General features: G+C 41.5%; 1 protein-coding gene across 5 annotated transcripts; it reads right to left on the reverse strand.

Moving 5' to 3' along the window:
- Window positions 1–1,018: 1,018 nt before the first annotated feature.
- Window positions 1,019–15,161, reverse strand: LOC121529016 (centriolar coiled-coil protein of 110 kDa-like). Of its 5 annotated transcripts, none has more exons than XM_041816662.1 (15): window positions 15,032–15,161; window positions 14,367–14,426; window positions 13,865–14,075; window positions 11,041–11,169; window positions 9,142–10,288; window positions 8,820–8,941; window positions 8,423–8,600; window positions 8,177–8,286; window positions 6,450–6,566; window positions 5,432–5,533; window positions 5,233–5,349; window positions 3,734–3,807; window positions 3,579–3,644; window positions 3,312–3,371; window positions 1,019–1,950 (listed from the first exon to the last, which is right to left on the reverse strand). In XM_041816662.1, exons 3-15 carry the CDS (start codon window positions 14,027–14,029, stop codon window positions 1,875–1,877), a joined length of 2,463 nt encoding a protein of 820 aa, XP_041672596.1. In that variant the 5' UTR covers window positions 14,030–14,075; window positions 14,367–14,426; window positions 15,032–15,161; the 3' UTR covers window positions 1,019–1,874. The 5 variants fall into 5 exon arrangements, with proteins under 5 accessions (XP_041672596.1, XP_041672595.1, XP_041672593.1 ...); XM_041816661.1 differs by having other exon boundaries at window positions 8,820–8,944; XM_041816659.1 differs by having other exon boundaries at window positions 8,820–8,944; window positions 9,109–10,288.
- Between the last annotated feature and the right edge of the window lie 1,229 nt (window positions 15,162–16,390).

Here is a 16,390-nt window from a genome sequence, read left to right on the forward strand (position 1 = left end):
AAACTTAGGTTTCTACCTATGGTTTCAACTATTCAGAAACGAAACCAACAGCAGTAACGTGTTTAGCAGATGGCGTACCAGTTATGCTGTGGGTTGTCTTTGCTACTGCTGCCACCATGTGGGTGTCTGCAGGAACTGCATGCACCTTTTTAAAAACAGCAGGATAAGATTTCACATCTGAAAACTACTTTTTAACTTTACAAGACAAACCAGCAAAGAGATCAGGATTAGCACTGCTAATCCTACCAGGCCTGAAAGCATACTGTTCAGGGCTGTTCATCCATCTGGCCGGTCTATTCTTCTGAATGTTAAATCACAAGGATGCTTTTGGGTTTTCCTCAAACTTTGTAAAAATGTCACTCTAACTAAAAGATGAGCTGAATAAGATTAAAGTCATACAAGATCTTCAAGACAACAACCCAGTCCTCCTTCTTGACCCACCACTGTATTTTATACTGCACAAATGCCTAAAAGTGCCAGGGGGGAGGTTGGTCTTTAATCAACATGTCTTTCTGTTATAATCATGAATCAGAGAAAAAAATTCAAAAGGAAGTGTCTCCTCAAGGTTCTGTGCTTGGTTCCCTCCTGTTCATCATATATTTGCTCCACCTCGGTCTCCATTCTCACTGTCATGTAGAAAACATTCAGCTCTATGCACAGCCTCTTCATGTCCAAAAATGGACACCATCCTTAAATAGCTGTAAAATATTCTTCATTCATATTTTACCCACCTTTTTGCCTCAATTTTCTTATCAACATGAGACCTGTGCAAAAATATCACATTTCTAATAATTAGGAATTTAACCCTTAAAATGCCAGTTTAAATACATAAAATCCCTTTGTTTTTTTAATGTGAAAAAACACCCACAAAAAGTAAAAAAAAATTCATAAACTAAATGCAAACTAGATTTCCTTGAAAGGGATTTTTACAAACTTAAAAAAATGTCAGTGATGAGCAACTTTGATATTTATGCTTTTTTATTTTTACACTGTAAGATTTTTAAAAATTATTAAACTCAGACCCCACATCTCCAGAACTGAGCATCATACATAAACAGCAATAAAAATACTAGAAAATTAATATATTTTTATTATTAAATGACGTCAGGATTCAGTCTGGACAAAGAAAGCATTTTATTTTGGTGTTTGAATTTAAAAAATCTTTTGTTATGAACAGAGTTTAGCGGTGACAAAATCATTCACACATCAAATTCTGACAGAAAATAAGGTCACAAGTGATATCAGCTAAACGCTAAAATGTCTCACAGTTCTGTCATTCAGCACCATTTACCAAATAAAAACATAAAGCACAAACAGGTACTCAAAGCCCTTGCACAAGAAACATACGTGTAACATCATACACTCAAGTTTATTTGTGGCGACTGCGTTATGTGACTTAAACTGAAGTTTAAATCACTGAGAGCTTTATGATCGAGATCTACAAGAACATACGGCAAATATGTGCTTGTTTAAATACTACAGAAAGCAAAAGAATAGTTCTTAGGCATTTTTTAAAATCTGCTTATTTTCTTTTAACTCTGACTATCTCCATTTTAGCACAGATATTTCTGCACATCTTAAATAATTCAATCATCTGCCTAGGCGTTAAATACTCAGGCTACATGTGAGTTTGTTAAGAACAATCAGTCATTGCTACTCAGACTACTATAGCAAGCAACACTGTTAAAAAACAATGGCATTGTGTTGCTGTGTATCACTTGAAGTGTAGAAGGTAATACAATCATGTGAATTTCAGAAGCTAGAATACAGACAATCATATCATTAGCAGCGTTAAATGAAGTTTCAGTGGTGCAGGGTTTGTATCCAAAGACTAAAAATTCAAGGTCACACGACATCAGATGTAGAGTCAGCAGCTAACCCAAAGAGTGCTGCTTCTTCAGGCTGTCAGAGCGCCTCACTCTCTCCTCTGGGGTCCTCCTGTACCAGCTCCTATCAGGAAACATAACCCAGCATGCTGTGATGGCTTCAAAGACACAGTTTACCTCCAACACAATGGAAGTCCACACACACAATAAACAAAGTTTTTTTTAACTGACCAGGGCTGGCCAGTGTTCTGCTGCCCTGTTACAATGTAAATATTACAGGTGCAACTTAACCTAAAAAAAACTTGTTGGAGATTCATATTCTCTACCAATACAGAAAGTATATATTTTATTGTACAACTCCTCAGTAGCGTCTAAGGGCGGTATTTAATTGAAATTTAGATTAATCACAGTATGTCCTACTACAACTCTCAAAGTCCAGCAACAAGAAATCCTTCTTAACTAATTTTTGTAAATGTGATTACTCTGTCAAAATGAATCGCAATAATCAAAATTAGCACTCATCTTTTGAAAGTTGTGTAGTTTTTCCTACCCGGAAAATATTTAACTCTATGTACAGTGGACCAATAGAGACACATTTATAGTGTTAAATTTAACTCCGTAAGAGTTTCATTTACATCCATTAACCTAGGAGCAGGGAATGACATAACACTTGAGTTGAATGCGTTACATTCAAACCTTTTCCTCAGTGCTAAACACATGAACGCTCGCTCTAAGTTTGCAAAAAAGCATCTTAAGGACACTTAGAGAAACATAATTCTCTGGTGATGAATTGAGATTGAACTGTTTGGCCTCAATTATTACGTCTGGGGGAACCAGGCACCAATCATCACCTGCCCAGTACCATCCCAACAGTGAAGCATGGTGGTGGCAGCATCATGCTGTGGGGGTGTTTTTCAGCCGCAGGGACTAGGAGACTGGTCGAAGATGAAGGAAAGCAAAGCACAGAGATATCCTCAATGGAAACCTGTTCCACAGTGTTCCAGGCCTGACACTGGGCTAAAGGTTCCCCTTCCAACATGACAATGACCCTAAGTATACAGCCAAGAACACACAGGAGTGACAGGAGTGAATGTCCTAGACTGGCCCAGACAGAGCCCTGTTGAACTTCTCTGTAGAGACCTGAAAATGGCTGTCCAGCAATGGTCCCAATCCAACCTGACTAAGCTTGAGAGAATGGCAGAAAATCCCCCGGTTCAGGTGTGCAAAGCTTGTTGCAACATATTCAAAACAACTCAAGACTGTAATTGCTGCAAAAGGTGCTTCAGCTAAGTACTGAGTAAAGGGTCTGAATACTTATGTCAATGTGATATTGTATTTTTAGCCTTTTTTTTATCAGACTAAGGACAATCCCACAGGCCAGTCAACATTTACAACTCCATAAAGGTATTTTATTTTATAAAAACAAGGTACTACATTTTATCAAGGTCTGAAAGTTAAGCATAGTGAGACAAATAAAATTCTCACCCTTGGCGATTCAACTGGCCCTGTGTGGGAAAATTTTGGCCTTGGTTTGGCTTCAGGACTCTGGAAAGGAAAGGTATACTTTGTTTTTGGGAGAGGGAGAAAATCTGCAGAACAAGTAAAGCACAACGTTTTAAAAAGAATTAAAATGCCACCTCTTTGTTTTTACCTCATAATCCAAATAGTTTCTGTCTGCCTTATAAAACATTTCTAGGTATCACATCCTACACTCATCTGTCAATAAGAAAAAAACAGAAAAAATGTTTTTACCTGTTGGTGGTGGGACTCTTTGGCTTCTGCTGCATCTTTCGAGCCTGTGCTGGGGATTCACCAACCCTTAGAGATTAAAACAGAGATAAACTAAATAATTTCAGATCATTTGATCTCATTACCAACAATTTTAACATGTTTTCTTTCCCTTTTACCTCTTTTTCCTGTCCAGAGACCTCTGTGTGGCTGCAGACAAAACCACCCTCTCCTTAGGGCATTTGGCTTTCTCCTATCAATGGAAAAAGAAAATAACTGTTGAGTTTATGAAGGAAGAGTAAGGTTAAGAAAACAATGTGTCGAAATATTAGGCAAGCTCTAATATAAACCAAAAATCGCCACATTATTATGGTGGAGGGGTTTGTGTGTCCTAGTGAACCCGGGAACTGTGTTGCATTAGTCCCTGGTAGGGTCTCCCAGGGCAAATTGGTCCCAGGGTGGGTCTAGACTGAGAGCGATTCAAGAAAGCCTTCATGGTTCAATGTCCACTGTCTGGAGTCACCTCGCCCAGAATAGGGAAAACGGGGCGCCCCCCTGGAACCAGACCTGGAGGGTTGGCACGACAGTGAGTGTCTGGTGGCTGGGCTTCACTTCATGGGGCTGAGCCTGAAAAGGCAAGATGGAGCCACCCACCACCTGCAGGGAAAGGTATGAAGATCAGGTGCATTGGAGAGTGGGCAGTAGGCAAGGGTGGAGGCCTAGGCGTACTGCCCCAGCACTGGTACTGTTTGTAGCAGGGATAAAAGTCAGCACCTCCAAGTCCAAGGCCATGTTTCTCTGCTGGAAAACACTGGACAGTTCCCTCTGGGCAGGGAGTGAGTCTTTGCTCCACATGTAGGAGTTCAAGTATCTTGGGGTCTTTGTTCACGAGTGAGGGCCCAATGGGCCATGGGACTGACAGGTAGATTGGTGCAGCAACTGCAGTTTTGCAGACACTGTTCTGTACCTTTGTGGTAAAGGGGGAGCTGAGCCTAGAGGCAAAGCTTTAAATTTACCAGTCAATCTTCATCACAACCCTCACATATGGTCATCAACAGTGGGTAATGACCAAAAGAATGAGTTTGTGAATTCAAGCGGTTGAAATAAAATTCCTCAGCAGGGTGCCTGGGCTCAGCCTTAGAGATAGGGTGAGGAGCTCATACACCTGGAGGGATCTTGACATAGAGCCTTTGCTCGTTCACGTTGAAAGGATCCAGTTGACATGGTTCAGGCCTCTAATCAGGATGCCTCCTGGTTGTGTCCCTGTGGAGGTCTTCTGGGCATATCCAACTGGGAGCAGACCCTTGGGTAGACCCAGAAGGGGTCCCTTCGCTGAAGGGATTATCCTATCTAGCCTAGGAATGCCTTGAAATCCCTCAGGAGGAACTGAAAGATGTTGCTGGGGAGAGGGATGTCTAGGTTGACTTACTTCACCATGACCCAACCTCGGATGAGCAGAAGATGATGGAGGATGGAATATAAACCCAGAAACATGGACTAGCATTGATAATCACAAGCATGATTGGAAACCCAAATTCCTTTTTTTATCATTTTGAGCACCCAAAGTGTGAAAGTTGTCTGAACTTTAATTTCAGGCCTTATTTAAAAAAAGAGCATCATTTGTCCCCTTCTACCTAATGTCCAGAAGAGTGACTTCTGTCGTGTGTTTTCAGGTTACCATATCTCGTAGTTTCCTCTCTGCTCGCAACTCTCTGTCCTGCTGAAGCAATGCTAATCGATCCCTCAGGGGCATCTCAAAGAAGATATCATGTATATCATAAAGGGCAGCACGTAACTGAGGAGAGAAAAAGATGCACACATAAACACCAAGCATGACTGATCCCTGCTGTCCATAAAGGGCTACTACAAATTCTTACCTGGGCTCGAACTCTCTCTTGCAGGGAGCGATCTTGTGCTGAGCAGGGGTCTCTCTTCTGAGGAGCTTCAGTCTGAAAGGAACGGATGAACTCCTGCGTATCCTGAGAGCACAGATGTATAGTTAAAACTCAACACATACTTTGGATCCTCCAATTTATTCATACCTGCTGATTTAAAATAATTCACTCTTAAGCGGATATCTGTCTACACTAATATCATACCAATAATATCTTGCATACCCAGAATTCTGTACAGTAATTCTCATGCGTGGTGGGAATTTGGCCAGGAATGCTGCCTAAACAAGTCATTAAAATCATTAAATGTTTCATCCCTATCTATAAGTAGCAAGTGTTTTTGTCTAAAAACTAAGACTAAATCCGAAAAAGCTGCCAAAAATTACCCTGTACCCCAGGAACTGACAAAAAGAGACAATCATATAAACAACCATAATCACACAATTTTGTTTGTAGTATGAAATTTAGCATTAGTTCATACAGGACACAGGAGTCATAGGCTCAGCTGTAATCAGCTGATGGCCAGCTGATACCAAATATTGCCTCCTAGCCCCCCACACCCAATCACTGCTCTTTCTCTTAACACAGTGGTCCATTAAAATATGACACCATTTTCACGAATCCCTTCTTGTATTAGAAGGCCACTGCCTCTGTTGTTTGCAAAGCTTCCCCTCCTCCACCCCAGCCTCCTCCTTTATAGCATAAAGCTTGTTGCACCCTCGTATTCAGATTCATGCTACTATGGATTCATTGCTTTTTAACTAATTTTATTGTATTCAATACACATTTTCATGAATGTTTCTTTTCATATGGCATTACTAGCTAATGTCAAAGCATGCTGCTTGAATAAACCAGTTAGCATCTTTTGAGCAGAGCCTTCTCTGCCAAGTAAACCTGAATATCCATTTTGCAGTAAAATGGTAAAAGGTATAACAAGTGTTCCTGACTGAAATGTTATACTTCTATGTTAAGTGTATTTTCATACATACGAGGCATATCTCACCACAATGGTCTGGCGCAAGTGTTTGACCTTCTCTGTCTTGAGGAGTCTGCGTGTGAGGAAGCCGCGAATGATGGCTCCAACTCGACAGAACGCTCTCTGCTGCTCTGCAGTCAGAACCTGGAGAGAGCCACCGGGACACAAGATGATTACAGGATAGGATTATAATCTTTAGATCATATTCCCTCAGCGGCCTTGCTCCTGTGATGTCAAGTTCAGGGTAGGAAACTCAAATGTTGATATCCTGTCATACATATCAGATTGCCTGTCATATAACCACCAGAATCTAACACATTCAGCTAGAACTTAAGGCATGCATGTGATAATGTTAATCAAATAAAATGTACACATTAGTTCAATGAAGGGAGAAAAAGTAGGGATTCTTTTTAATGATAATGCAAAGATAAAGAGCCGATACTCTCCTGTTGGTAAGCGTCAGGATTCACGTTGTTGACATCAAGTCAGGGTGTCAAACTAGAGGGAGGTAGGAAAAATTCTGACATGCTAGTCTTGCCGAGTTGTGGTTGCAGAGCTTCTTGGATGTGTGGTTAACTATGTCACACTACAAGAGTAGTGATGCTCAAAATCGGGGCCTGAGTCATGACGACGAGCTGCGATGTTGCAGTCGGAACAAAATCTGGCTGAATTTGCGTAGTCTGAGCCAACCTTTAGAAACATTCTTAGTAACAATTTTTAAGGAAAAACTCAGGAGGTTAGGTCTGTGTCCATAGCTGGCCTTTTTAGCGTTTATTTAAAATTCAAAATCAATGTACTCCACGGTTGTGAGAGCTTAGCGCTCCAGGCAGAAAAAACACCCTCAGTGGCAGCTTTTTTTGTCGCCATGCTTAAAGCGTGAAAAGCGTTAAACTTTTGGAAATGGGCTGCACTCATCAATGTGACTCATCCCTCATTTGCCAGTAAAAAGTGGAAGAGAAAGAGATCCCTTTCGAGGGCAGTTTTTAGGTCTGCAGCTGCTGCCTGTGCCAGGACAGGATTCCTTTCTGTCTGCATGTCTTCTGTGTGATAATTCCTTGAGATACAGAAATATGAAGCTGTTTAAAAAAAAAAAGAAAAGTTACAGCTTTTCCAGAGGAAAGCAGATTCAATTTTATGTAATGAAGCAACAAGGAACGCTGGTGTGAAGTTTTTATAATAATGTATGGTTGTACAGATTCCCAAGGCATACCTAGACTTGCCTCAAGGCACACCACTGTGCCTTGCCACACTATTTGAGAACCACTGGCCTTGTGGTTACATGGGCCTTTGTTCTCCAGCGAGCAGCCTGGCTTCAACTCCAGCCTTTGGCTTCTTTTCTGCCCCCCTCCCCTAACTCCATCCACTGTCCTATCAACACTGTGATGATACAGTCATGCCAAATAACAGGGAAGCGTGCTTTAAGTACAAACACATCAAGGGATAAATAAATATGTTCGGCATAAATTTTAATGTATTTCTTAGATGCATACCATTGCTATCCTATCAGTGATACAAACCTAAACGATGTGCCTGAATGCTAACTGTGAGATCATGATGGCTAAATAGTTAATAAACCTGTTTTGTTTGTTTTTTTACCATGACTAGCTTTCTCTCTACATTTTCTCAAACTTGTAGTCCTGTTTTATCTTGAGTGTGATGTCACAGGAGCAGCAGAATAGGAATATATTCTATAAGGGCTGAAACAGATCAATCTAATATATATTATAAAGCATTCCCACAAACTGTCTACCCACCAGACTCAGCCGTGCTCGAGGTTTGTTAACTGCCCACATGGGCCCCCACAGATAGATGGGGGGCTGGACAGAAGGAGAGGACACACTGGGACTGAGAGGACTGGGGAAACCTTGAGAAGGAAAAAAATAGATAAAGATAAATTTTTGATAAAACAAAGCCTTCCTCTTCTGCATTTGACCATGTAAATTTGTGTCATCTGTTTTTAGACAGTAAAAAAATAATAAGCGGGCTTGGTGGAGTGGTACCTATACTGTGTCCAGGTGATCGTTCAGATGGTGTGTGGGCAGGACTTAGTCCTGGACAGGGAGGGCTCACAACAGGACAGCTGTCAATCATAGACCTGCAGCTCCACCCACAGGCGTCTGCACTCAAAGGCCGCACACGGCTATGCTCCTTCAGTTTTCTTTCTGTCTCCTCTAGCTCCTGAACATGCAGATACAATACACAAAAACACACACCTGAGCTTCTTTGATTTGCGTTCCACCTTCTTTCCACCTTCTGTATTAGTTGCACCTACTATATAACTTTTCTAAAAGAAATGATCTCAATTTTTGTCCATTTGGTCGTGTCCACATAATAAAAACCTAAAATAAAGTATTGACATGATAACATAAGAGATTGTGTGTGACTCCATGTACTGACCAGACGGAGGCGCTGCTGCTCTTTCTCCTGCTCAGCCAGGAGCAGTGACATCTGCAGGGCATGCTCCTCCTCCAGTCGCCTTTGCATGTCCTCCAGAGCCTGCGCTCGCCTCTGGGTCTCTTCTGCTGATGTGCACAAATAAATTCACATAAAATCATCAACTTTTTGTTTTTTAAATGTTTTTTCTTCTTCGGAACTAATTGTCATAGAATATCTGACCTAAAAGCTGCAGAGAAGAAATCATGATAAGAGATTATTACAGCACGTACTATGTTAAAGAGAGACTTACTGCTCTGTGCATCAACCCCATTTCTGAACACACCTGGTGTGATCCTTCCACTGTTGGTCCCATGAGGGTCCTCAGACTCCATCCTGAGTTTGACCTGAGGCAAATCAGGAGTAACACGGGGCCTTTGCAGCGATGGTGAGGGGTTCTCCACCTCGTATGACTTGTTTACAGAGCTTCGCCTGCTTGGAGCAAATCTTGTGACTCCTGCCATGAAGCGAGGAACCCTTTCCTGGCTGCGGTCTATGTGCTCAACAACAGAGTGGTGGCTTTGCAGCTGGCTGTCCAGTGTGTGGCAGCGCCGGCGAAATCCTGCAGCCAGATGGTCATGGCGTCCCTTAGGGCTGAGACCTGAGGCACCAACTGGACTCTCCTGCATTGGACTGGTGCCACTGTGACTAGAGCGACGACTGCCACTCATACTAATGCCACCCATGACCTCACTCCCCACTGAGCCTCGGTGATCAGTGGCCCCTCGGAGAGCCTCTCCCCAGTCTGTCCCGCCAGCACCTTCACCTGAGCGTCCAGGGCTGCGAGGGATAAGGTCCGCTGGGCCAATGGGAAAGGAAATATGGATGTTTCCTGTGGAAACTGGGCGTGGTTTTCGCCTCTGTGGGCGGGGACTAACAGTGGATTCTGGACTAGGAAGTTTGGAGTATCTATCAGGCAGACTAGGTGAGAGGCAGACCGACTGCTGGGGGCTGGGGCTGTATAAAGTTTGAGTCTGGGTTTGGGTCTGAGGTGGGCCAACAGGGCTATGGTGCAGACTGAATCCAAACTCAACTCCAGAATCTTCCACAGGGTCACAGTTTTTGCTCTCCTTGTTAGAAACGGGCTCAGGTGGGAGCATCTGGTTTACTTTGTGAACTGCATCTGACCCATGCTGACTCTGCTCTTTCTTCACATACTCCCTCGATCTCTTGAGAAGGCTGTCCAAACTAATGTCTTCATCTTCCTCTTCCTCTTCACTCTTCTCCTCCACCTTTGTCTCCTCCTCTGCCTTGTAGCCATTGATTACAGGGCTTACAGAACAGGCAGGAGTGCCAGGTTGACTGTTTGTCTGAAGTCCAAATGCAGGGTCTTTGGGAAGTCCAGGAGAGTCAGTGACCAGAGTGTAGCCGGTTACTGTCGTCGATTTAGAAACTGGCAGCTTTTCAGCCTCTTCACTTGGTACTTTATGTGTCTGTGCAAAGAAAACAAGTAACAATGGCAAATCACGACAAATAATCTATTCATCAATCATTGATATCTGATCAATCTCTAAGCTCGGACTTTAAATCCAATTAGAGATGAAACTGTGGCTGTTTTTATCAAATTTTTTAAACATTTAAAACTTTATTTAACAAAAAAGCTTTTGAAAATGGGTCAAAAATGGCCTGAGGACAACATAACTGATACAAAAACAGTATGGATGCATGAGTACAATAGATTATTAAAAGACAATCAGCTCTTTCAAATGCCACTACAACAAAAATAGAACCTATTTCCAACTTTATTCTTTGAATGTGACAGAAAAAGGCCATCCTTAGCTATAAATAGCAAAGCTTGCTTAAGATAGTGTTGAGTCATAAAACCTGTACTCAAGTCTGCAAATGTCTCAAGAGATGTTGTGACAGACTGTAATTCAGGTTTTGTACTGTATCATGGGACTGACACGCAGACCTATTTCTCTTGAAGGGAAACTTTGACAGCTTGCTAGGTTGTATGCTTATGCCCTCTTCATACGGTGTCTAAAGATAACTTCACCGCATTCCCAATCATGATAGGACACAGACCTTATATATGTATCTGAAGGTTTTATTTTCTAGTATAATGCTTGATTTTCCATCTATTTAACTCACCATAAACATTAAAAATGTATTTTCTTTTCACAAAAAATCTTCCATCCCAATCCAGACACCAGGTCTCAGATCTGAACCACACTAGGCTACTGACCTGAACTTGCTTCAGTATGTCCTGAACCCGGGACAGAAGTCTGTTTCTCTGCTGGTTCTGCCGTTCCACCTCCAGCTGGATCGCCCTCAGTCTAATGTCATACATCTCACTGCGCTGTTCCGCACTCAACTGGAGAAAGAAAACACAAACTTTGAAAAAGAACAGAGATTCCAAAATAAGATTCAGCTTCAAAAGCTCACAACATATGAGAAATGACTTAAAGCTTTGCACAATAAGGTAGCCAAAATTTTCAATAAACTAAACTGAAACTATTCAGTACTATCCATCATTTTTACATTCAGTGGTACAGTACATTCAAAGTTATGAAGAAACAGAGCACAGTCATATTTCAGCCCAAAGCTGCTGCAATCAGAGAGTGAGTTCAGAGCAGTGGGTGAGCAAATAGACAGAGTGAGTGCCAGTAGTTGCAAACAAAGCAGTGATACAGAGAAATAAGATGTCACAACACAGCAGTTACTCCTCAAAGAACTTAGGAACATGCTGACACTGCAGGATTTTAGAGCGATTGCTGCTTAAGTCACACTTCTTTCTGCCCACTGTGCATCTCTGCTCTGCCCTCCGTCACAGACACTACCCTGGAAAACTGTTTAATTCACTGATCATCAGATAAGTTGTATTAAGTGTATTAGCTTCTAATTGATAAAGATATATTAATGTTGCAGACAGACGCAGTAAAGAGCGCGAGCCAAAGAACAAGGTCACCTGATCCCTAAGGGCTTTTCTTTATAAGCTGGCCTGCAGAATTATGATCATTTAGAGGAACTGTGTTTTTCTGGTAAGCGTCTTTATTGGCGAATCTTACTTATTTTGCCTTTCATTGCTACTAAAAGCATGTCAAATTTTGTTAACTATTGATCGACCATTTCTAATTTGCAGGCAGGAACTTAAAAACAACAAAACTAACCAATTTCAGGCTTCTGTTTGGTCATTTTTAAAGCCAATGAACTGAAATAGGTATCAGTGCCATTTGAGATTACATCAAAATTCAAATTCTTGTTTCATGAAAACTCTACAGCTCAGCAGCAGCACATGTCTGGCTCTGTTCGAGGTTTTTGCCTGTTACAAGGACGTTTGTTTTTTTCCTTCCACTGCAACTTTGCCAAATGTTTCTTTGTGCTACGAAAGTATGAAATGCATTTTAACTGAAAGCCATTTCTACCAGCAAACCAGGGTGAGAGCCATTATCCACAAATGGAGAACAGTGGTGAACTTTCCCAGAAGTGGCCGGTCTCCAAAATTACTCTAAGAGTGCTTTGAGGACACATCCAGGACGTCACAAAAGAGCCCAGAACAACATCTTAAGACCAGCAGACCTCACCTGACCCAGTTAAGGTCAGTGTTCATGATTCACAATAAGAAAGAGACTGGGCAAAAAAGAATTCATAGGAGAGTTTCAAGGCCAAAACCACTGCTGACCAAAGAGAACACAGAGGCTCATTTCACATTTGCTAAAAAGCATCTTGATGATTCCCAAGACTTTTAGGAAAATATTCTGTGGACTGACAAGACAAAAGCTGGACTTACTCAAGGATGTGTCCCATTCCATCTTGCGTAAAACTAACACAGCATTGAAAAAAAACAGTACATCATACCAACAGCCAAACGTGGTGGTGGTAGTGTGATGGTCTGGGGCTGCTTTGCTGCTTCAGGGCCTGGACCACTTGTTATAATTGATGGGAACATGAATTCTGCTCTCTACTGTAAAATCCTGCATTCATCGGTTTGTGAACTCAGCCTCAAAAACTCTTGGGTTATGAAGGAGGCCAATGATCCAGCATGAACAGCTTAAAAAAACAAAAACAAAATGAAGGTTTTGGGGCGGCCTTATCAAAGTCCAGACTTAGATTCAATTGGGATGCTGTGGTATGACCTTTATCAGGTCATTTATGCTCCAAAACCCTCCGATGTGGCTAAATTAAAACAATTCTGTAAAGAAAACTGGGACAAAATTCCTCCACAGCTCTGTGAAAGACTTATTTCCACTTATCGCAAACACTTGCCTGCAGCTGTTGCAGCCAAGAGCGGCACAGCCAGTTATTAGGTCAAGGAGACAATTACTTTTCACATGGGGCCGGGCAGGTTTGAATGGCCTTTATCCCCTTGATAATGAAATCATAATTTAAATACTGTATTTACTCTTGTTACTTTTGTCAAATATTAACATTTGTTTGACAATCTGAAGAATTTAAGTTTGACAAATATGCAAAAGAATCAGGATAAACCTAGCTTATACTTTTTTTACAGCACTGTTTGATAAGTTGTTGACATGTTTACAAGCTCTCTAGAATGCAATTGCTGTGACACATAAAGACTTATTTTTCTGCATTAGTGCTTTGTTTGCAACTACCAAGATTCCACCTCTCTCTCTCTCTCTCTATCCCAGCAATTGCCCCACCAAAGGTTGAATGAGAGTTCATCAACCAACAGACTGGAAAGTAGTGGCATTGATAATGATAGCAATGATAGTATCAGGGTATCCCTTTGCATCCAAACATCTGTTTCATTAGCCATGTAAGCGATGTTCTCTCTGATCAGGCAACATTTGTTATTATGCCACAGCAACAGCAGGACAGTGACAGCTGTGGAAACTCTCATGGGAAACCAACCAAAATCTTGTCATTATAAACTAGAGCCACCTTTATAAAAAAGAAAGACTTATATAGGAAGCCATCTGTCAACTTCAAACGCATTCAGAAGATGTAGCTCCTGTCCTCATTTGGTTTGCATGAACTTGCTGTGTTTTATCTTGGGTTCAAATCGTCCCTTCAGAGAAAGATCACATGTTTGTTTATTTTCTTCTTACCAGAGGCGAAAGTACAGCTCGTCCATGGAAGCGGATGGCAGAGCAAGCCTTCAGGGACCCCAGTGTCTCACATGTCCTCTTCTTGAATTTCCCCTCCTGCTGCAGTATGGCCAAACTCCGCAGACAGAACTCCTCATAGCTCTCCATCTCTGGACACCCACACATCCACGATCAGAGTACACAACGCACACCATGTAGCCTCCTCATCCAGCTGTTAAGTCAAACAAAGAGAAATTGAAGTCCACATTTTATCGGACGTGGGCTCAGACTGCACTGGGTGTGGATCACCAGAGGAAAGCATTTAGGATGATAAGTGGACGAGCAGGACAAATCTCCAGTAACAAAAGAGGGTCTGTCTGCCTTTAGAGGTTTTATCACACTCATCACATTCCTGCCATTCCTTTCTATTAGACCTTGCCTGAGACTGACTTCTATTTCCGCATCTCATGGAAATGCAGATGGAATCGTGTGTCTGATCAATACACCTCTATTTCTGACATACCTGTCAGCAGATGGATGGCACAGACCCTTCATAGCCAGGTAGAGTATCACAGGGCGTTAGCTGTGGATGAAAAAGCACATAATATTCAATGAAACCGCTGTAACTTCTTGGTAAAATACCCATTAACTGAATTGGTTTTAATTCAAGCTGGGGTCTTGATGATGCTAGTAACCTAATGGGCACTGATTCATGACACCGTGACAACACAGTAGATCTGAGGTTTACCTTGTTCTCCGTACTGTAACAAAGCAAGCTCGGTATTTTTACGGTAAAATAACGAATAATATTTTTTACGCGGTACATTCACGCCACGAAGACATTTTAGTGCCATTCCCCTTTCCAGAATGACAGCTCATAACGTTACACTGGTGTTACAGTTTTACGAGTGACCGTGCTAACTGGCGACTTTGAGGCGAATGCGCAGTAGTTCAACAGAGGTTGAAAAGGGAAGGGTCCCAGCGAAAATGTCTTTGTTTAGTTTTCCTTAAAAACACGTATCACGCTACACTTATCATTGTCATCGTAATAAAAGACACAATGAGGCATTCATTTAAATATTCAACATCTGTTGTAACTACGACAACCAACACACATTCAGCGCAGAGTCGCCGGTTAACACGGTCACTCATAGATCCGTAACACCGGCATTATTGTTCGTTTCTTACCTTCACAATGGAGAATAACTAAATTATCCTTTTTTTCCTCCCGAAAATGACACACAAACTGCCACAGGGACTACACAAAGTGAGCTTACAACCAGAACCCTAGGTTCCTCCTTACAATCTCGGGTTTCCCATCATCATCATCATCTCCAGCCCTTCTTCCGGGCTCCAACAGCGCCTCCTAGCAACAGCAGTCGGACCACGTTCCAATTCGTTTCGTGAGACCTGTTCGTGTCGCCTTCTCGTATCCTAGTTCTCATTCCCAAAGCCCTATGCTGTGTGCATGGGCAGACGAGTCTAGAATGTTCTATGTAATGTTTAGGTATAATGTGACTGGAACATGGACGGGTAGCAGTAAAGAGATACAGAGGCAAGAGGGAACCTGGAAAAGGAAATGGAACGAGAACTTTCTCTAACAATCACCTCAGCAGGAACAGCTTAAATCATACAGTTTAAAGTGTGGTAATAACTAGGGTGGCCAAGATTAGTCGAGTTAATCAAGGTCCACAATTAGTGCACTGCTTTTCTTTAAATCATGATTAAAACATGCTTTATGGTCCCCTTTAACACTCAGTGGTTAAGGCACATCAGCATCTCCCTGCAGCCACAGTGATGTCAAATAAGTCCCCCGCTGCTTCTTAATGTCTCACAGACAGCTCAGTGGACAAGTCAGAAGTCATCTGAACCTTTTTAATGTTCTCTTATTTAATTTTGATTCAAAACAAGTTCTTATTTCCTTAGTGAAGTTCATGTTAATTGCAAAATAGTGGAATTTTAAAACATGATTATATATAAAAGTGTAATAATATATATATATTTATTAGGACTGGCAAAAAATTACAAAATAATGATGATTCATTTCAGAATTTCTGTAGATAATTGTGATTAAACACACCTTAGCACAACATTTTATAATTGCACTATTTTGCATTCAAGACTGTTTTGTAAGTAAAATGAGACATAAGGAGCAGTGGTGGACTTATTTAGAGATGCTGCAGTGGCCTAACCAAAGTCTGCTGAAAGGGACAACTATGTAACTTGAGATATTCATTTATATATACACATATTGCATTAATTGTGATTAACTGATTCACAAGTCTTTTAACACTCTTTGGTTAAGCCATGGCAGTGTCTCTGCATCAGCAGATAAGTCCACCTTTGCCCCTTAATTTCCCATTTTACTTAAGCATTTGGACAAGTCAAAGTCATCTGGACCTTGTGTTTTCTTTACGATCCATAACAAGTTCCATTTTGTTGTGTTTAAGTTCATGTTAAAATCCTCTATCTGCCTATAAAAGCAGATCTGTATCTAGACAGGAGGTCATTACACTTAGGTTAAGACAGTTGTAAAATTCAAAATGA

The sequence above is a fragment of the Cheilinus undulatus genome, linkage group 21 (genome assembly GCF_018320785.1).
Source record: "Cheilinus undulatus linkage group 21, ASM1832078v1, whole genome shotgun sequence".
In the NCBI taxonomy this organism is placed as follows: domain Eukaryota; kingdom Metazoa; phylum Chordata; class Actinopteri; order Labriformes; family Labridae; genus Cheilinus; species Cheilinus undulatus.

What these genes read in the sequence shown, in the direction of transcription:
- LOC121529016 (XM_041816659.1), bottom strand. Translation starts at nt 14,029, where the DNA reads ATGTGTGGGTGTCCAGAGATGGAGAGCTATGAGGAGTTCTGTCTGCGG. An exon ending in ACTTGCGCCAGACCATTGTG is followed by an intron (nt 5,534 to 6,449) that starts GTGAGATATGCC and finishes CTGTGCTCTCAG; the next exon opens with GATACGCAGGAGTTCATCCG. An exon ending in GGCCAGTTGAATCGCCAAGG is followed by an intron (nt 1,951 to 3,311) that starts GTGAGAATTTTA and finishes GTTTCCTGATAG; the next exon opens with GAGCTGGTACAGGAGGACCC.